At 47.1% G+C, this 20,317-nt stretch overlaps 2 protein-coding genes across 4 annotated transcripts in view; one reads left to right on the forward strand and one right to left on the reverse strand.

Annotated features, from left to right (window-relative positions):
- The first annotated feature begins 381 nt into the window (after nt 1–381).
- prpf18 (PRP18 pre-mRNA processing factor 18 homolog (yeast)) lies at nt 382–6,802 on the forward strand. 2 transcript variants are annotated; one of them, XM_036517931.1, is made up of 11 exons: nt 382–496; nt 1,057–1,134; nt 1,856–1,882; nt 2,929–3,027; nt 3,382–3,495; nt 3,996–4,142; nt 4,465–4,533; nt 5,103–5,243; nt 5,400–5,471; nt 5,695–5,850; nt 6,074–6,802. In XM_036517931.1, the coding sequence occupies exons 1-11, from the start codon at nt 431–433 to the stop codon at nt 6,152–6,154; spliced, it is 1,050 nt and encodes a 349-aa protein (XP_036373824.1). In that variant the 5' UTR covers nt 382–430; the 3' UTR covers nt 6,155–6,802. The 2 variants fall into 2 exon arrangements, with proteins under 2 accessions (XP_036373824.1, XP_036373825.1); XM_036517932.1 differs by lacking the exon at nt 1,856–1,882.
- An 8,036-nt stretch (nt 6,803–14,838) lies between these two features.
- LOC118770194 (FERM domain-containing protein 4A-like) overlaps nt 14,839–20,317 on the reverse strand; it is a 165,560-nt gene continuing 160,081 nt past the window's right edge. For both annotated transcript variants that reach the window (XM_036517720.1, XM_036517719.1), the window contains 6 exons: nt 19,979–20,216; nt 19,259–19,423; nt 17,976–18,880; nt 16,449–16,545; nt 15,410–15,481; nt 14,839–14,909 (listed from right to left, as the gene is read on the reverse strand). In XM_036517720.1, coding sequence (XP_036373613.1) covers nt 15,412–15,481; nt 16,449–16,545; nt 17,976–18,880; nt 19,259–19,423; nt 19,979–20,216 — 1,475 coding nt within the window. In that variant the 3' untranslated portion in view covers nt 14,839–14,909; nt 15,410–15,411. The remainder of the gene's footprint in view (nt 14,910–15,409; nt 15,482–16,448; nt 16,546–17,975; nt 18,881–19,258; nt 19,424–19,978; nt 20,217–20,317) is intronic.

Below are 20,317 nucleotides of genomic sequence, written 5' to 3' on the forward strand. Positions count from 1 at the left end.
ATTAAAAAAAATGAACCACACTTCTATTTTCCCAAGCTCTGTACGTAATTGTATGACACACTGTAAAACTCACTGCAAAAGATCTGCAGTCACATTGTCTTGTTTTTTTTACTCAATTAACAACAACAAAAAAACAACCAAAAAACATCTACACACAAAAATGAATTAGTGAGGTCCTTGATCAAATATTCAAATAATTATATCGCATCTCGAGTTCGTATTGAAAATAAGCATGCAATAAACAGGTTGCAGATATATTTTTTCATTTTTCGGACATAAATTGTAAGGCTACATACTCTTTACCACCACCCATTGAACTTTGACCGCCAAAGGAAGTACCACAGATATCTGTGGACGTGCTAATACCAGCTTCCTGTTTGGTGTTGCGTAAACCACGGTAGAACAGTGTAGCGATAGAACAAGTCCAATCATGGATATACTTAAAGCAGAAATTGCGAGAAAAAGGAAGCTTCTCGAAGAGAAAGAGCTTGTCGATGTAAGTATATCATTATTGTGTAGTCATTCCTCATAATGTAGCCATTCTACACCACTAACATGTGAGTTTCTTGTTCATGCTGGTGATGCTAAATTTGCTCTATCCAGTATCAGCATTAAAATCAACATCTTGCAAACGTAGCAAACTGAAGTGGTGAAATGCATTAGAAGAATAAATCTACATTTACTTTGGTTTATTGAAATTACTTATATTTGCTGTTTTATTGTTATTGGACATCTCGGAAGTTAGCAAGTGATGATTAGAAATTCTACAATGCTAGCTAGCTCGCTGTGTGATAGGTTTATCATGTTAGCCTATGCAGATGTACTTTAACTGGTGTGTTATTTGATATCTAGATATCTGTTATCGTAAATTATTACATTATTAATGCTGCATACGGTTTGTAATCTAAGTAGAAGGATGAAATACATGCAACAAGTAACGGCAGCAAGAGAGATGAGATGATCAGTGTGTAAACAAGGAGCAGTACTGCTTCGTTGCTTCTGTCCTTACCATCTGTGTCCTGGTGTGTTACGTAGTATTGTTGCCTTCATTTACAGGAATCAAAGAAATATTTCAAACGGGCTGATCTTGCCAGGAAAGAGGAAGAAGATTATTATAAAAGATGTGGATACCAGGTATTGTGAAGATTTCCATATTATTACAGCTAACATTGACTAGTTATAAGCTAGCAGTCTTAGTGGGTGAAATTCGCAGTTATTAACCGTTTCTAGGATAGCATCACCATGCGCCTTTCCCCAATACATATGCAATACATGGATGAAAGCGCGAACACGCGAGGATAGTGTAATCTTAAGTAAATTGCATTTTAGGTCTATCCGCCTAGTGAATCTGGATCTCAGTATGTTGAACACTTCTACTCGTGGTAGAGTTTTGAGCATCTCTTCGTTCAGTATATGCATAATTATATTTCTCTCTTCCCTCTGTCTTGATCACTCTTCCAGCTCACGGTCGGCAGTGACACAGTGCTCTTTTTCTGACTCCCCGTGCGTGTTGTGTCTGTTCTAAACTGTCTTCATTCCGCATCCTGCTTCCCCGGTCCTAGCTACCTCTGAATGTACAAGAACAAAAAAAGAGGGCTTACTTTGTGCTTCTGTAAATTCATGCCAGAAATTATACATCCATGCAGTACTTTGGCAGATTTCTTGTGGCGTCTGACTCTGGGACCCTTTGAGATCACTGCCGAGCGTGGATTGGGTGAAGGGGTCGGGCGCGTCAATACACTTTATCCTTATTGGTCTTTGAGTTTCTATTTTGTCCCGCGACCTGACTCTGCAATCCTTCATCCTTTATTGAGACTAACACCTTTCCCCCTGTCCTATCTGCATTGCACTGTAGGTCGATAATGTGAAGCCAGCAGGACAGGTACGAACTGGCAGTGCACTAACATATGTGACCCTGCTGAGTCGAAAGAGGCTGCATGTTGCCAGACTTTTTATTTTATTATATTATTTTGACTTCTTATGCACAGCATGGTCAAAGGTTATATTAGATTTTTGGCTCAGCAGGCCTGGCTGCACACATCCAACTTCAGAGTGCTAAGCCAAACCTGACCCAAGCTTCAGTTTTCTGGCTCTTGTTCGCAGGTTCCGTTTTCAATAAACGCGAATCTGTGCTCCAGCTGTATTCCCGAATGCTGTGCTTTTCAAAGCTGTTGTGCTTGTAAATAACATGTCGTTGATATTTCTGTGGAGCCGCGTTACACCAGCTCCTTCACACGCTGGTTTGCACCCTGGCTTCTGTTGTATGTGACATGGCCTTGTGTGTTTTAGTTTACACTTGTGTTTTTGTTTGGAATCTGACAGGCGCATGTGCTTCAGAAAGCATGATCTAGTAGGCATACTTTAAGGATGCGCTGCAAAACGACTCCATGTATTTCATGTGGAAATCATGGAATACATACAAACGGCAGTTTCAGAATGAGCGTGTGTAACGCAGCTAAGAGCAATATGAGCTGTTTTATTGCAGACCGGTCATATTGAAGCATTCTGGGTTGGTGCTGTCAAAACACTGACCGAGAATGTCTGTTGCGCTTGTCTTGGTCTGTGATGTGATTGAACACCAACCCTGTGGACATTTCCAGTAACCTGGCTAAAGAGCAAGAATCTCTTCCTTACGCTTGAGAACATGAAGGGAGTTGATTTTGAATCAGCCAGCAGTGAATGTCAAATAATGTGTCTGAGTTGGTCGTGCACCTGGAAGCTGATCTGGAATCAGGCCTAAGACTGATTCTTTTTTTTTTTTGAGGCTAAATGCTTCATTACTAATTGTGAGGTTGGCAGTGAACATATCCTCCAATACAGTGGTAACTAACACGGTGTGATATTTTATTGTTTTCAATGCTTGAAAGATTGAATAGAGAAAGAGTTTTGTAACTCATAATTTACCCTCATTTTACCATGTTAAAAAAGGAGAAGAAAGAGGAGGGGGAGCCCTCCACCTCCACCAATCCTGTGTTGGAGCTTGAGCTGACAGAGGAGAAGCTACCCATGACCCTCTCTAGACAGGAGGTAAGATTTACCCAGAAGCACTCCTCCCAGCGCATAATCTGGGACCAGCATATACTTCTCTAAACCTAACTGAAACCATTTTGCAAAAAATCCACAACTGACCCAGAGTAAGCCATTTGCATTCAGAATCCATCCATCCAACAGTTTTAATGTTAATGTCAAAGTGTTATTTACTTTGCCAGTTAAATTCACACTCTTGTAAAACACACTTGCTAATGCTAATAGGTAGGTAAAGACTGTTTTCAGATACTAGGCTCAGTTGCCATTAAGGGAGCAGAGAGGTCCCGCCCAGCGTAAATGAATGCGTCTGATTTGGTTCTGCTGTGCTGGTATCCTGCCTCTGCCTCTGTGTAGGTGATCAGACGCCTAAGGGAACGAGGCGAACCTGTGCGGCTGTTCGGAGAGTCCGACTACGACGCCTTCCAGCGGCTGAGGAAAATCGAGATTCTCGCCCCCGAAGTGAACAAGGTACGATCCGCTGTGAGGCAGTACGGGCCAAAGATGTAACGCTGTTTGGATTTTGGGTGCTCTGTAAACTCTCTGCATTCAGTCAGCCAGCTCTACATGTGTCTGAACTGAGCGAGATGGGGAGGGTTATAGAATTCTATGTAACCTTTTTCTACCCGGTGTGTCTGTAGGTTTAAGGGAACAAAATAAAATTTAGTTTTCATATTGCTGTATTCAGGATGTTTTCAAACACCCTCCAGTGCTGATTGTGACTGGCTGCCAGTAATACATATCTAACAGAAGAGCATTTTTATGATATTAGTTTAAATGAAAGAACAAAACATGATCAGTGCTTCTTGATAATCATTCAACTGGCTAACTTGTACTTGTGTTTGTCATTGCACTTGTGATAAGCTTATGTGTCTTGTTACAATGAAAATAAATAAAGCATTAACAGTTATGACAGGCAGTTGTTCTGATATTGATCTGAATGTGGTGCTACCGTTTGCCTGTGTACAAAGGGCTTGAGGAATGATCTGAAAGCTGCCATGGATAAGATTGACCAGCAGTACCTGAATGAAATCGTGGGAGGCCAGGAGGCGGGGGAGGTGGACACACAGCATGACCTGAAGGTCCATGAGGAGAACACCACCATCGAGGAGCTGGAGGTGAGCTTTCACACAACCTTTGACCTTAAATACTGAGGAGGGGGATAGTTTGTTAGATACTTCGGCACAAACCAAGGGGACTTTAGGAGTCTTTCAAGGTCATATTATAGTCTAATATTTTATTGATAGTAGTTTTGGTAATCAAAATGTAAGTTGAGGGCTGTGTTTTCTTTCTGAGTTTAAATTGTCTTTATATGTTTTCAATGCAATAATGTTAGTTAAGCCAAAAAATACTGAGATGTGTTGTTTAAACGCTAGGGGGCAGTGTTGACCATTTCTTGCTATGCGTTCTTATTGCTTTTTTTTTTTTTTACCCCCTCAGGCACTTGGAGAATCTCTAGGAACAGGCGACGACAACGGTGACATGGATGTTATAAACAAAGTGTTGAAGGTAAGATGCCCATTACAGCATTCTGATATGTCAACAAGAAACTTTCTCTTAAAATATTTCGATAGTTTTAAGGCTATTAATTACTATTTCATAAGAAACTTGCAGATTTCAGGGAAAAGGACACTATAAAAGCAAAGAAATGCAAAGTAAAAATTAATGAAAATCAGAGTTTATTATGTATTTGTTGCACATTATATTACATTATTCATCTGCAGATGCCCTTTTCTACAGGTCTCAGGACTATGGCTGATGGCCACCTTACACAAACCCTGATATCTCCCAAATCATTGTTGGTTCCCTTGTGTCTCGGTGGTACACTTGGGGCAGCAGTGTAGCATAGTGGTTAAGGAACTGGACTTGTAACAAAAAGGTTGCCGGTTCGATTCCTCACTGAGGCACTGCTGCTGTACCCTTGGGAAAGGTACTTAACACACAGTTGCCTCAGTAAATGTCCAGCTGTATAAATAGATAACATTGTAAAAAACTGTAACCGATGTAAGTCTGTCTGGATAGCAGCGTCTGCTAAATGCCGATAATGTAATGTAATGTGGCTGGACTGTGTGGTGCAGTTCCTTCTGGGTGTGTGGGCCAAGGACCTGAACGGTCGAGAGGACCACGTGAAGCGGAGCGTGCAGGGCAAACTGGCCAGCGCCACCCAAAAGCAGACCGAGTCGTACCTCCGACCGCTCTTCAGGAAACTGCGCAAGAAGGTGAGACCCTGCTGTCTGCCCAGGTCTGCTGGAGAGCAGCTCCACTCTGCCCTGCTCTTAGAGACTGTACTGTGGTCATTTTGTCTGATATCATTTTACTGCCCATCTTCACTGCAATTAGGTGCTGCAGTATCACAGAATTACCGTCTATTTCAGAGTCTTCCTGCGGACATCAAAGAATCGATCACAGACATCATCAAATACATGTTGCAAAGAGAGTACGTCAAGGTATGAAACTTTGATTTCAGAGGTCGCACTGAAAATATCCATGCTTAAGTCCACTTTCGACTTGTATTTTAAATAACTTAAATCACTTTTAATTTTGTCGGACTAAAGTTATAGCTTTTAGAATATGTCAAAATGCAACAACAATTACAAGATTTTGTTAAATATTTTTGAAATACTGGTCTTCAGTGGGAGAACTTCAAAACTCATTGTGTGGTTGTTCCAGGCAAATGATGCCTACCTGCAGATGGCCATAGGGAACGCCCCCTGGCCCATCGGTGTCACCATGGTGGGTATCCACGCCCGTACCGGGCGAGAAAAGATCTTCTCCAAACACGTCGCCCACGTCCTCAACGACGAGACCCAGAGGAAGTACATCCAGGTGAGAGGTCAGACGCACTCCAGAGTCAGCATCCTCATTAGCAAAATGTCAGAGCCCTGTAGCGCCTGACGCAATGCGGTACGCTTGGATATTTGTTCAGCACACATTTCGTGTAACATTACATGTTTGTGTACAATGATGATCAGGGTTCTATATGTATATGTGGTAAACCCAGCTCCAGCATAAGTGTGTTCTAATTTCCTGTCCTTCACTTCCTGTCCAGGGATTGAAGAGATTGATGACCATCTGCCAGAAGCACTTCCCCACTGACCCCTCCAAATGCGTGGAGTACAATGCCCTCTGATAACACGCATCCAATCGCCTGTCCCCCTGTATGTGACATCACAATGACCTGTGTCCAGTCATATTCACCCTTCTGCACTGCAGTTTTATGTCAGTGTAAGGGAAGTTTTTCTGGACAATGCCCCGATGATTTTTTTGTATATAAACTTGTGAACCTCTTATGTAAAGTATGGGCCAGTGGTGCTGCCTTTATTCTTATTTTCCTGAGTTTGAATTCTGGGATACAAACGGAAATGCTCCTTTTGTACATGGTGCATGGGTGGACGTTTGTATTGTTTTTAATTATGTAGTGTGAAACATGTTTGATGCATTTTCTTCTTAAACCAGGACGTGTAAGTTATATTATACAGTATCTGGCCCCCTGATGTATACAGATGTAATATTGAGCCCACATAGTAAGTCTGAATTGCTTGTCACAGTCAAACACCAGCATACGCTTAACATTGTTGAAACATAAACCCACGTTCCTTTTTTATTTAGAAATGGTGAGGGCTGGAGAGAATAGGCTCTGCTTATTCAGTGCTGTAGAGCTGTATTTCTGAAGCAGTAAATGTCTGACCACAGTGAGGTGATTCTGTCTGACTGTCTGCTGCTCTGTGGACTCGCCGGGAGATATTTCCTCCTTTCTGTCAGCAAGTAAGAGTGTGTGTGCGCGTGTGTGGGTGGTCACGGCTGTCTGTTCACATCCTTGGTGAGGAGTATGTTAGAGTAGCGTGGGAGGAGGAGGAGAAGGTGGGGGTGGGGGGTGGGTCCATTCACAAAGCCCCCCTGGCAACGGAGCCCTTGGAACTCTTAACACAGGCTGAGAGCGGAGCCAGGCTGATCACTGCCAATACTACAGCCAGAGAGAAACGCTGAGCTGAAGCAGGTTGAAAAAGCAAGCCAGTCATTATTTTTGCTGAAGCAAGAGGGTAACACTGAAGCAGATTTAAACGCCGGGCCCATCACTGCGTGGGGCGGCAGTGTAGCATAGTGGTTAAGGAGCAGGACTTGTAACCGAAAGGTTGCCGGTTCAATCCCCGCTGGGACACTGCTGCTGTACCCTTGGGCAAGGTACTGAACCCACAGTTGCCTCAGTAAATATCCAGCTGTATAAATGGATAACATTGTAAAGAACTGTAACCTATGTAAGGCGCTTTGGATAAAAGCGTCTGCCAAATGAATAAATGTAAATGTAAATGTAAACCATAGCTAGTGAGAAATGCTGAAGCAGATTTAAACTCCAGGCCGATGACTGGATGAAAGAGAGGCGCTGAAGCAGATTTGAGTAGGGCAGTTACACTCATGCAGCGTTCTGGCTGTCAGAAACAACCACCCTGACCGAAGGAATGCGGAGTTTATTGTGTACACTGTCCTACAGACTGTGGGACGTGACATCATTCCACAACTGTCTGCTAAATCTCATGCTATCGTAAGAAAACGGTGGGCACAAAGGAAGTTTTCACCACGGCCTCTTCTGCAGCGGGTGGATGACTTGGGCTCGTTTAGCAGAGCTTCTCACCTCGACTCACCTTTCTGCACTGCACTCGGAGACAGGGTGTTGGCACAATAGAATTTGCTGAGAAATGAATGAATCCCAAGATACTTGCAAGGTCTTCCCGATTGTTGATCTCAACTGTGATCTATTTGCTTCCGTAGCAAAGCTCTTGTGTCAGTATCTCCAAGTCAGTATCTCCAATTTGCTATGTTATATGAGGTGTATGAAGCTTGACCTTGATGACCAGTTATATCAAAACAATCAATGTAATCAGTCATTCTTATAGTCATAAGCAGTGCTTGTGTAAAAAGTAGTACATTTCAGTACTAGCACTAGCAGTAGCACCAGCGTTATGAAGAAATGCATGAGTGCTTCCGCATTCAGAGAGAAACCGCTGAACGTGAGAGTCATGCATGCCTCTTCTGGCCGTGCTGACGAGAATGCAGAGATTAGAGGAACGGAGGGGTGCGCAGGGGGAGCGGGACTTGGCTTTGACGCTGACGCTGCCGGACGCTGAGGCCGAAGCCGGTCCCCAGTCGTCAGTAAGAAGGCCCGCGACGGCAACATGAAGCCCAACACTGCTGCATGCAGTCCCAAGCCTCCGGACAAAAAAAAGAAGGCAACGACTTTCTCACGGCATGTTGATCTAACTGCTTCCAGCTGTTCTGAAGGCTGGAGCCAGCGCCGAGCCCTGGAGCGTTGCTGTGGGAACGCTGTTATGGTGACTGGGTTTCATTACGGCTTTCTGAAGGGGGGGGGGGGGGCTACTTGCAGCTGGATGTGCCAAAGTCTGTGGCGTCACAGAAAGCTGTTTAATATTGTGAGGGTTAGGGGTTCACCAAATGAAAAAAAATGGGCCTGTCTCCTCCCTGTCTCATCCCACCCAGTGGGAGGTGCAGGGTGACTGGGGTAGTTGATGAGCAGGGTTATGGGACTGCAGAAATTTCTGGCAACCAGAAAGGGTGTCGTTTGTCACCTTCTGGGCTGTGAGTCTGCTCGTTGCCTTCATTCCAAAGTCCAACAGAGGGAAAATGTGAGAACAATGATTTAAAACGTTACCGTATCCATGTACTGTGATTAAATGAAACCCTTTGTTTTCAACAACCCGGTAGTCCTCTGTTCAGTTGCATTCAGAGCAAAAATATGTAACATTTTTGGTAGTGGTGAGTCACCAGTTAGACTTCATTACTGCACACAGATAAGAGCATGATTCTGCTTCATGTACAACTGTGCAACCTTGTGCATAAAAGTAAATTAGATTCCTCAGACCTTGCCATATCACAGATTGTGCCTGACTGAAGAGGCTAACTGCATTTTAGACCAAACCAAGGACTGGGTTACAGAGCATATACACCAAGAGGAAGTTAAAACTGTAAACAGTGGTCCCACAAACATAATTGTGTATGTCTCCTCTGTGGTTTCCCCCCGATTCACTTGAGTTGTCCGTTTTATGTGGGACATTGAAGTATTTGTTCAAGACAATAGCGCAGAGCATCTGAAACACTACTCTTCGCTTGATGGAGGATCAGACATCATCAGGGCATTTTTAACAAGAGCAGACGCTGTGAAGGCGCTACACTGAAACAGCTGTGTGGAAACTTAAGGGTAGGCATAAGGGAGAGTGGAGACAAAACAAAGGCTTCCCAGAAGCCTCCTCTGCAGTGGCCTGTCTTACCCCGGGCACCCTGCAGACTGCATTCCTGGCAGAAAGGTGAGAATGATCCAGAGTTTCTAGAGATGTCACTACAATATGCTCCTCCACCAATCCTGAGGGTTTCCCAGACTGTAAGTGAAGGATCTTTTCCCTGTTGTTCTGGAAAGTGACGATGGAAGGTTATTGCTGCTTCTCAGCTCTTGAATGTTAGCATAGGGGAGTTTCTTTGGTACTAGGTTTAGGTGGAAAAGGAGGACCTCCCCCGATAGTGAACATGGAGACTGTTAGACAGCTGTTGCCACTGGCAGCACCACTGAAACAGCCACATGGAAATATCCTCTCAGATGCACAACGGGCGAGTGGGGACAGCGGGAAAGTCCATATCCGCTCACTCAGGGGCTGCAGACAGGTGCGCGTCCAAGACGATGAGGAAAAGGCGAAACCAGAGGCTTCACAGGGCCCGCAATGGAGATGGGCCGATTGTAACCCTCTGCGCATTTCTGTGCACGAACGGCAAACTGGCTGCGACAGCCTTTCCAGGCTTCCCCAGGCCATAGATGTGAGCAACATCTGCTGATGGTCCGACGCCTCACACGCTCAGGTCATCCACAGCACAGCCGAGGGACCTGATGCATTTCACATGAGTGGGGCTATGAAGCTCTGATTTATCCGCATGCACTAGTCCGCAAACGGTTCCTGGGGGCAACTCAGCCCAGCAGAGAACATTATTTCTTTTAGCTGTGATTTATTAAAGGCTGCTGGTTTCAGGCTGTTACTATATATAACTCTGGCATACAGAGTCCCTTCGTGAAACATGGAGATCTAACGAAGCCTCCTCCCGTGGTGCAAGCTCTTAGCCCTGGAGGCCCATATAGATACATAATGTCTAGTTATGGTGGCTTTAGTGCATTATCAAGATCAGGCTCTTCTGAACTTACACTGCAGCTCACTGGCATTCCTCCCAGTGCAGGCCAATCAGGTGGCTCCTTTGTCTGTTACCATGCTTCCAAGCACAAAGAGAAGGGTCTGACATGGTTTTCCAGACCTACTTCCACTGCATCTAAAGCCCAGTAAGGTCTGTTGTGGGAAAAGCCCTGTACTCCACCTAAACAGACTGGCAGTTTAATTTGGCACTTTTAACAAAGTTAGCATTGTCAGTTCCTTGCATTAATGTTGTAATACAGAATATTTTTTTGAACGTTTTACTCAATTACTGAATAAAAGAGCACTAATACCAAACATTCCAAAGCATATCTCACGTTGCCCATACTGTGAATGTCAGACAGGAAGGGGCAGCAGGGATTCAGCTCTCCTGTCTTGCCACAAAGGGGGAGGATAATTAATTTGAGTGCAGAAAACAGAATTCCAGGCGATGCTGTGAATGACGAGACATTGTTCTCGGCTCATTAGGAAAACAATAGAGATGCACTGCCCTTTTTTTGAGAACATTCAGCAATAATTTATTTTCATAATCTCAAGAACCACCAAGTTTTCTCATCTGAAAAAATTCATTATCAGTTGCCAACAACACAGTTTTGAAAAAATGTAAAGTTACTATACAAATTCTTAATAGAAAAAAAAGAATAAATTAACAGCGGAATTTAGTTTTTTTTTTCCTCATTACAATTCCACATTATTTTTTTCTACAACATATACCTTTACTGTCTGGTTAAGGTTGAACAGAACCCAACAAAATCCCATTTCATGCTCTACTGTCTGATGGAAGGAAGGGTGACCTAGGTAAGATTCAGTTTCAAACTAAAAGTCCTCTGTGTTGCACAACGGGTATTAGGACTACTGACAACAATAAAGGAAATCCTACACTTCGGTGATGGAGCAGTAACTGGTCATCTTGTAGCACCTGAAAGGGTTGTTACTATGTCCAAACTAAAACCTAATACTGATGTCTCAAAAAATAACCAAACATCATTAAAACTATGGTCAATGGACACAATGCCTTCTGCGTAGCTGTAAATGTTGATAGATGTGTTAGTTTATTCTTCTTTAAATATAAAAAGGTTATTTTTATACTGAATAAAGACAGCAATGTTGTGATGGTGAGCGGGTAGAGGGTATGTCACAGGATCACATTGGTTTGGAGATCAGAAATGACCACAGAATCAGGAATGATTGGAACACAACATACCTTTTTCTAGACAAGCTTGGTGAGTACTTTAACGGGGGGTGGGGTCTCGTTCTGTGGAAATGGGTGCTCTTCAGTCGCTTGGAATGTCAATCAAAGGAAAACAGCACACCAGTAAACTGTTAGGTACTAGAATGATATGGCCTTTGAGAACCTGAGACGGAGAATCAACAGGGAGTGACTGCGAGTGACGTGTTTCCCACTCAAACTGTCACTGCAGTCGGAAACTGGTTCAGAGGTATTTCTTGTTTATGAAGATTTCCCACCCCTTCAAATCTGGAGCCAGGCTAGTCTTCCTGTTGTCTTTAAACTGTGTCCAGTACTGAAGTGTCAGTACTCATCTGAGTTCTTCCTGTATATTTTGCAGAAGGACAGAGAGACCCTCTATAAACCATAAACAGAGAGTCTCCCAGTGTGCCAGGGAGTTCTGCTGATGCCACATCTCCGCTCCAGGCCAATCATTCAGCACATCATCATGTGGCCGATGATGTCAGATGTGTTGCGATTGGGTGGCTGATATCTCAGACGCCGAGAACTGACAAACAGAAACGTCTGATGCAATACGAACAGCAACACAGCGAACTTTGGCAGGGTTTCTTTTTTTTCACCGTGGTTAAAAGAGCTGTGCTTTTAATACCTGATACGGTCTTAGAAATCAATTCACTGCTGTGTGTGTGTGTGTGTGTGTGTGTGTGTGTGTGTGTGTGTGTGTGTACGGAGGGGAGGTACACATGCAAAATGTGCTGCAAAAATTGAGAAACACTTTTTTCACCCATAACTATGGCTTCTACATCACCATGTACCACAGACCTCATCGGTGTAGAATACCCTAAAATTCCCTTCACCAAGACTGACCAGCACAAGTCCAGAGTCTGTCACACAGGACAGCTTACACCACGGCATGAGGGCGTGACCCTGTCTCACGTTGAGCAGAAGTGCTACTTCACCTGAAGTAATGGAGCAAGAGGCTGACAGAAGCAGTCAAAACATTGTCACAACTAAACATTGTTCCCCTCTCCCCATATCCAACCCCTCAGCTTCACACTCAAACAGTGATACGCATTCCAGCACTTTGTGTGGTCTCTGCTGAAGGAGACCTCCCCGGATACAAGACGGCCATTATCAGCTTTTGGTGTGTTGCCATGTGGGTGATGACGTATGGAAAGTGAGAGTATACATATCATGACTATGATACATTTGGAGGCAGACAAAATATTAGGTACTGCACCCTTAGACTGCTCTCTCTATGAGCTACATCAGACTACAGATGGAAATTTAAATGGAAAAGGGAAAATCCATTGTCTACAGGGTCTCGAATGGCAGCTACTGATACTAATCTGTTACACTTCTACCAGTGTTTGGTAAAAGAAAGAAATCTTGCTTTCAGTAAGGCATAGTGTAATCTGAGAACACTAAGGTGCCTGTGTATGTATGTATGAACCTCTAGTGTTCACCAATGATAAAATTAATGACCACGAGAGACGTCTAGGGCTGTGATTGGACAGGCTGATACAGTTCAGCTTGAAGAGGTGTGAATGTGACCGCAACACCAAATCACATTTCATACAACAGCTACAGGACAACGTGATATTATTGGGGTTAATTATTAATCCCTGATACTTTATCCTCAACATCTATTTCATGTCATTTATGATATTTATGTGCTTCTGCCTTGCATTAAGAGTAAAAGCCCCAATTATATGATGGTAATAATGAAAGCTGTGATGAAACTGGTTTGTATGGCAAAGATCTCTGATTGGAGAAATGCTTTGAAACTTTCCTTTTTATGTGCTGTAGCCTCATTTCAATGAACCAGATGACTGGAAAATTGTTGCTGAAATATGGTCACAGGGTCTTTTTGACCGATGGCCACTACTCAGTAAGACTGCACCATTTTTTTGAGAAATAAAACGCTGCCTAGGTTGGGTGCAGAGGCAGTTTTAGGGTTGTTACAGTACAGACGGTAGAGCACCATAGGGGGCTGGCACCTTTGTGGGCACATCTGCTGCCAGAGAGAAAAACTGGGCACTGATCAAAGCCTGAGACGTGGACCCCTCCTCACCTCTATCAGGGGCACCTCTAACCGCTAACCAGATGCCAACACTGGAGTCTAACCAACCTCACGTCTGCCACGCTGGCATTTTGACCACTGTGCAAATGTTGAGATCTGCTACAAGATGTCTCCTAGCTACAGACTAAGACCAAAAGACCCTAAGATGAATTGTGTCATCTTACCAAACCATGGCATGGGGGGGTAATGTTACAGGAAGGGGTGGGTACAGAGGGTATGACTGACGCCAAGACAATCAAATGAATGGCCAGGATCTGAGAGAGTTGGTGGCGCGGATGTGTGCACACATTGTTCATTGTTTTTGTGTGGCTTCAATGAGAGAAGGATTCACCATAAAGTCCCAGGAGGAAGTTGCCCAAAAGGAGATCAATGAGCTTGGGCATAATCATCACTCACGACTGGGGAAGTCAAGCACTGTGGAGCTCAGATGAGCCAAAGTTCTCATCCACGCTCCATAGCGCTGGACTCCCCATAGCCCTGTACTGAACACTTTGCTGAACGAGAGCTGGTGCTTCCACTGAAAGAATTGGTGGGGTCAGCCTCTGGTGAGTCCCATGTTTCTTCTGGATGCTGGATCTTTGGTCGAGGGAGAGCTTGGGGTGACGTTCTGCGGGGGGGCAGAGACACACGTCCCACTGACCTGGGGCTACTCTGATGGGGGCGCACTCTCAGGTCTGCACAATGTCCTGGGGGGGGGTAAGCACCTCCTCCCAAAGTATGTTCCGAGATTTTTGAAAAGATGACGCAAATAAAAAAAAATTTAAAAAAAAAAATTGGTCCAAAGCAAGAACCCATGTCAACCCATGTGTTTTTATACTCTCTGGTTTGGGCTCAGCAGATCCTGGAGGGGTGAATTGAATGGAGAGTGCTGTTTTTGGAGCTCAGAGGTCCAGGGGCTCTCTCTGCAGTACAGAGATACCAGTATTGCGCTGGAGATGAGGGACGTCCGAAAAGCTCAGACTGTATGTGGAGCTCCTGCTCCTGTTTGTGCATATGGCAGCTGCTGTGGGCGTGTCGGGGGCATCCGGGGGCTGGCTGAGGGCCCCTTGTTAGGTTCGAGGTCTGGGCTCAGGAGGCTGGGGCCCAGGGCTCAAGGTCCGGTCCGATCTGGTCCAATCCGGTCCGGCGGGGCTGAGTCCTGGAGCCCCTGTTGCAGAGAGAGGCTCACTCATAGCCTAGGGGTAGGGTGGGGCGACACGATGGGAAATGTGCTTCCAGAGCGGGGCTGGCCTTAGGGAGGTCCTGCCCACAGACTGGCCAGCCTGGAGGATGCACAGGGGGTGAGGGGGGGGGTGTCAACGGAGGGGGTCAGACCAGAGTCCCCGGCTTGGCCTTCTCTCGTCCATACCACTGGACGTCCGCTAATTCCGAGTACAGGGGACTGTCCAGGTAACATTTGTCATTCAAAGAGCTGGAAAAAGAAACAGAAACTGAATCAATTGAGTAACTTCACATTCTATAAACATAACCTTGCTCTTCTTAGCAGTGTATTACAGACTTGGAGCCCGAGATGCAGGTGAAGTGTTCCAACGTATGGGACAAGGAACAAGTGACAACATGTTAACATTAGAACCCAGAATCTTAAGACTGTCCTGATTACGTCCCTAGCCCTGTGCCACATCCTTTAATACTTTGTGTTATTAACACCACATGTTACCTACATTCTTCATACAATATATTGACTATTATTCAACATTCCCATCAGGTTTGAACACTGTTGTTAAATCCAATAACTTGTAAAAATACAGTAAAGCAACACTTTTCACCAACACAACATGTAGCCGTGCATTCCAATGCAGATACACGTTTGAAAGCGAAAGAGCAAAAGGCAGCGTTTACGTCAGTGCATGATTCCAGCACGTGCAGAGACACGGACAGAGTGCATGCTGGGAAACAGAGCCCGTACTGTACCTCTATTCATCGGTACTTTGGTGAGCTGGAGACTGAGAGCGGTCCTCAGAGGGAGAGCTTTCTGCCGTGCCTCTGGGCCCGGAGAAGCGGACAGTGCAGTCAAGTGGAGCGGGGTTAGTGGAAGGGCGGAAACAGCAGAGAGGTTAGGAGATTAGTCCAATGTGATTAGTCCACAGGTTAGCTCTTTTAATTAGCGTAGTGACAGCAGATGGAAACAGGAAGTGAGCCGAGCAGAGGTTGTGGAATACACTGGGATATGCAAAGCTTTCTGCAGGCTACAGTTGAGGGTGAGCTCGGATGCGTTTGGCCAAGAATGCGTGTCTGTATTTGGAATCCTGTGCACGGCAAGGCCAAGGATCTAGTATCCTCCTGAGACGCAATCCACTCCTGGGTCATGTCTCAGAAAGAAGTCTTGAGCCAAATTGTTCACTGATGCACACATTCAGAGGATCCAGCAGCTGACCTGGGGTCAGCTCTGATGTTCAGTGTTCGGTTCCAGAATAAATAGGTCTGCTAGCCAAACCCCTGTTTCTATTTCTATAGCATTCACTGTATAAATCACTGTAGGTTTGCAAAAGAATGCATGCGGTTTGTTAACCGCAACGCAACCGAGTTAAGCCATTAATGTGATTGTTTGAACGGAATAACGCCTCTGCAGACACGCACTGTAAGTTACCTCAGGCATGCACACCATCTGCACACCATGACTGACTGATTCTCCCACAGACAGCAAAGCAATTATTTTGCACCATACCTTGGCAAATTGGATCTTAAGGGAGGAGAAAGGACAAGGAGGAAGACAGAGGGAGAGAGGGCAGGGGGAGAAGGTAAGAGAGGAAGACAAAAAATGGGTAGAGCGATGAAAGAGAGAGAGAGAGAGAGAGAGAGAGAGAGAGAGAGACTGGTGGGGGGGTAGAGAGAAAAAGGGGGACAGCAGGAGGGACAGAGAAGGAGACAGAGGTGGTAGAGGGGAAGGAGGGGATGGAAAGAGGGAGGGAGGCAGAGAGGGAGGGGTGGAGGCAGACAGCGGCACACTCACCCACTCTGCCAGCTGAGGATGTGCTGTGGGCTGCTGGGAGGTGTGGCGGCGGGCTCGCTGGACACGGTCACGCTCCGCTGGCTGTGAGGAGAGGCGGCTGCAGACACACACACACACACACACACACAGGGGTCAGACAGGTGCTATGGGGGTTGTGGAATTCCAGCTATGCGCGGACTGTACTGCGAGCGTCGTGGGCTTGGGGGGGAGGGAAACCATGACTAAAGGATTCCTTTCGCTTTGGGGTCTGCGGTGACAGACGTTTTAAAAAGAACAGGAGGAGGACACGCTCCATGCGCCTGAGCAGGAAGACTCATGCTGGCTCCTCACAAACAGAGTCTTATCGTGCATATTTATCTAGACGGTAACCGTAGTTCCCCGGGATTCAAACCCACAACCTTTTGGTTACATGCCCTGTTCTGATATCCTTTGATATTTTGCGACAAACCTGAAACATGCATGACTGAAACACAGACATAAGACAAAGTTCAAATAACGTTTAGCAAATGTTGTCATCTGTGGGAATCCAATCAAACAGCCTGGAGTTACAAGCCAATGCACAACATGCAGAAAGGACACTGACTTTATGGAGAATATGACTGACAGATAATCTTTATTGAAGCTCCACTAAAAGCCTGTAAATGTAGTTCGGCATGCTCTTAATTTCTGTTGATGAAATGTTTATAGCAGCCGTCTGCTGAGATTTTGTATTGCATCCAGAAAGGCTTTATACAGACTTCATTGGAGAGACAAGATTGCTGAACCCAAATTACCCCGTTTCTATGACCTCATGCATGTGATGGAGAATGGAGTCTTCCAGGGTGTGTCAGTCACGCAGCAGAAAAGGCTGAGAGAGTTCAGAGATACAGACTTGTGCCAGAAATGGTATGTTATAGATAAGGAATTCCTTGTATGTCATCTCCTGGGCACCGACAATGTCTAGGTATTGTTAACATAACAATGGATGATCGGTTGCCGTCAAAGGGAGAAAAAAACACTGCATTCTTCGCCATGTTATGTCTGCAGATTCTCTGTTTAGCGAGCAGATTACAGTGAGTGTGTGTTAGGTAATGTATGTGTCCTTGTTAGAGTGTTCCCTGTTTCACCGGCTGCAGCAGGAGCATTTAGACTGGCCCCCAGAGGAACAATCTGACCGCGTACTCAGGGGAAGGCCTTTGTTCCCTGTGATTTTACAGGCTGCTTACAGGAGAGCTCACAGCACGGAGACAGGCGCTACCACCCAGGATCCTCACTCTGCTCCCCAGACCACCCTGACAGAGCAGGACAGACTCACTACTGCAAAGCACAGCAGTGGACCAGCTACAGCTTCTCTTACAAGTCCACATGCATACACACACATGCACACACTCACAGATACTCACACATGTGCATGCACATTTTCACGTGCACACAAATTCACTCACACAGAACAAATTTTTACACACGCACTGAAAAATACAAATGTAACCACAAACTTCCTCCCCACCTCTCAGCCAGCCCCAGGGCTTTCAGACGCAGCAGACTGACCTGAGGAGGAGCTCTTGGAGAGCGTGCCGGCCCGGGCCGCCCGCCCGTGTCCCGCCGGGCCCTGCAGCGTGCCGTACTGGGAGCCGCTGTCCGAGGCGGCCGAGTTGGTGTGCGCCAGCCTGCCGTGCTCCTTAAGAGAGCCGGAGGAGCGCTGGTACCAGCACCGCAGCTCCTCCGAAACGGCCGACCTGCTGGCCCCGCCCCCGCCCCCCTCGCGGCCCAGGGAGGGAGTCCGTACGATCTGCGAGCGGGACGGGGTGAGGCGGCCCCCGCCGCTGACGCCCCCCTCGCCCCCGTCGTCCGCGCCCCCGTGCCAGCTCTCCTTGTACATGCCGCCGGCCGTGTAGGAGTTGGAGGTCTTGAACTGGGCCTTGACGCTGTAGTGGCCCTCCTGATCGCTCTCCAGGCTGCGCACCACCACGGGCGCGGCCCCGCCCTCAATGTACAGCGGGTACTCCTTGATGCGGTACTGTGAGGACGGCTGGCTCTGGCTGTGCATGTAGACGCCGTGGTGGCTGCCGCCGCCGCCGCCGCCGCCCACGCCGTTCTTGGCCGCCAGGTTGGGCATGCTGCCCGAGTTGGACGAGCCCAGCTGGCCGGCCGAGCGGTGCCGCTGCCTCTGCCGCTGCCGCGCCTTGGAGGGCGAGTCCTCGCCCAGCGTGGAGTAGTTGGGGTTGCCGCCGGCCGCCGGGTAGTAGTGCTCGGAGCTGGAGTGGCTGGCGCAGGACGAGCAGTCGTCCAGCGGGTCGGAGCCGTTGCTGCTGCGCGTGCCCGGCGTGCAGAAGTCCGGGCTGCCCGTCTCGTTCTCCGAGCCCAGCAGCTTGCCCTGAGACTCCAGGCTGGAGCTGCGGTTCCTAAAGTGCTGGGCCAGGCTGTGCAGGCGGGTGGGGCTAATATCCACAGACCTGCGGAGGGAGGAAAGGAGAAGAGAGAGGAGAGAGGAGACAAGGGGAGAGGAAAGGAGTGAGGGAGGATGGAAAGGAAAGGAGGGAAAGAAATGGAAAGAGAAGAGTGGAATGGAGGTAAGAAAAGAAATTAAAGATTAATCAGACAGGACTGCGATATTTCATTACTTACCGATAAGGTATAGAGACTGATGCTTGCATACACAAACAAACACTACATGGAAAAACGTTATATTTTTTAACTGCCTTGGACAAACCCTTTCCATCATATCCATCCATAATGCACACACAGGGGTAACTTCTACTGCTATGATGATAAATTCAGAGTGGTGCACCCTCAGTAGAGAGCGTTGACCGGCAGCGGGCGGCGAGGCTGACCTGGTGGAGTGGACGTAGTGCGGGGCGCGGGTGCGCAGGTCGGGGGTGGAGGGCATGCTGGACTGGGAGCTCCAGTGGGGGAGGCTGCGGACGGGGCTGCTCTGCAGCGAGCTGCTGCCCCCGGCCTCACAGCTGCCCGTGCTGGGGAACCGTCTGTGGCTGCCGCTGGGGAGGGAAGAGGGACAGCCCAATCACGCGCTGCGCCCTGCCCCGCACACGCAACAGCATCACACACACACTGACCGCCGCCTCCAGCGGCTCCAGGACAAAATAAACCCCAGAAAACGTCTCCGATTGGACAGAAACATTTATAAACCAGTCGTTGCAAGACTGGTACATGCAACTAAATAATGAGGTTGATTGTGAAACACTTATTTACATTTACAATTGATTGAAACAATTCAATATAAACTGGTTAACTGATGTTTCTTGCAGAGAAATGTGCAGAGAACTATGTGCCATTTAAAATCACATTCAGCACCCAACTTGCATCACAATGTGTCATGGTTAGGGGGTGCTAACCCTCACCGTGTGAGGTACTGTGTTACAGCATGACTCCTTACAGTTAAACTGGCAGAGCAGAATCCTAAAGCTCTATGGGGGGAAGCTGGTTGGGTGTTGCCAGTTTGGTGTCTGCAGTCCTGTGCATTTCCCGACAGTGCTGAAGATCAGGGCCCCTTCATGTGGACCGCATCGCGCCCGATCAACAGCCGCCCTTACCTGGAGTGGCCGTGGGAGGAGCGCTTCTTGACCCGCTCGTAGGGCTCGTCCAATGAGGACTCGCTCCACTTCTTGGGCTTGATGGGGGACTTGTCGTAGTCGCTGCGCTGGTAGTGCAGGTGCCGCAGGCCCTCCAGCGACTGCGGGGGCGGGGGCCGGCTGTGCGAGGGCGGCCGGGGCGGCAGGCCCCTGTGGGGCGAGGCGGCGGGCGAGAAGGTGCCCGTCCCCTGGGCGTCGTCTGAGGAACAGAGAGGAGGCGGTCGGTTCCCTTCCGAAAACATGGCGACTTTTTTTTTTTTTATCAGAGATGAAAGGGCCTGCTGAACCACGGGGCTTTGC

This window comes from Megalops cyprinoides, chromosome 23 (genome assembly GCF_013368585.1).
Source record: "Megalops cyprinoides isolate fMegCyp1 chromosome 23, fMegCyp1.pri, whole genome shotgun sequence".
Classification (NCBI taxonomy): domain Eukaryota; kingdom Metazoa; phylum Chordata; class Actinopteri; order Elopiformes; family Megalopidae; genus Megalops; species Megalops cyprinoides.

What these genes read in the sequence shown, in the direction of transcription:
- prpf18 (XM_036517931.1), top strand. Translation starts at nt 431, where the DNA reads ATGGATATACTTAAAGCAGAAATTGCGAGAAAAAGGAAGCTTCTCGAA. An exon ending in TTATAAACAAAGTGTTGAAG is followed by an intron (nt 4,534 to 5,102) that starts GTAAGATGCCCA and finishes TGTGTGGTGCAG; the next exon opens with TTCCTTCTGGGTGTGTGGGC. An exon ending in CCCAGAGGAAGTACATCCAG is followed by an intron (nt 5,851 to 6,073) that starts GTGAGAGGTCAG and finishes CTTCCTGTCCAG; the next exon opens with GGATTGAAGAGATTGATGAC.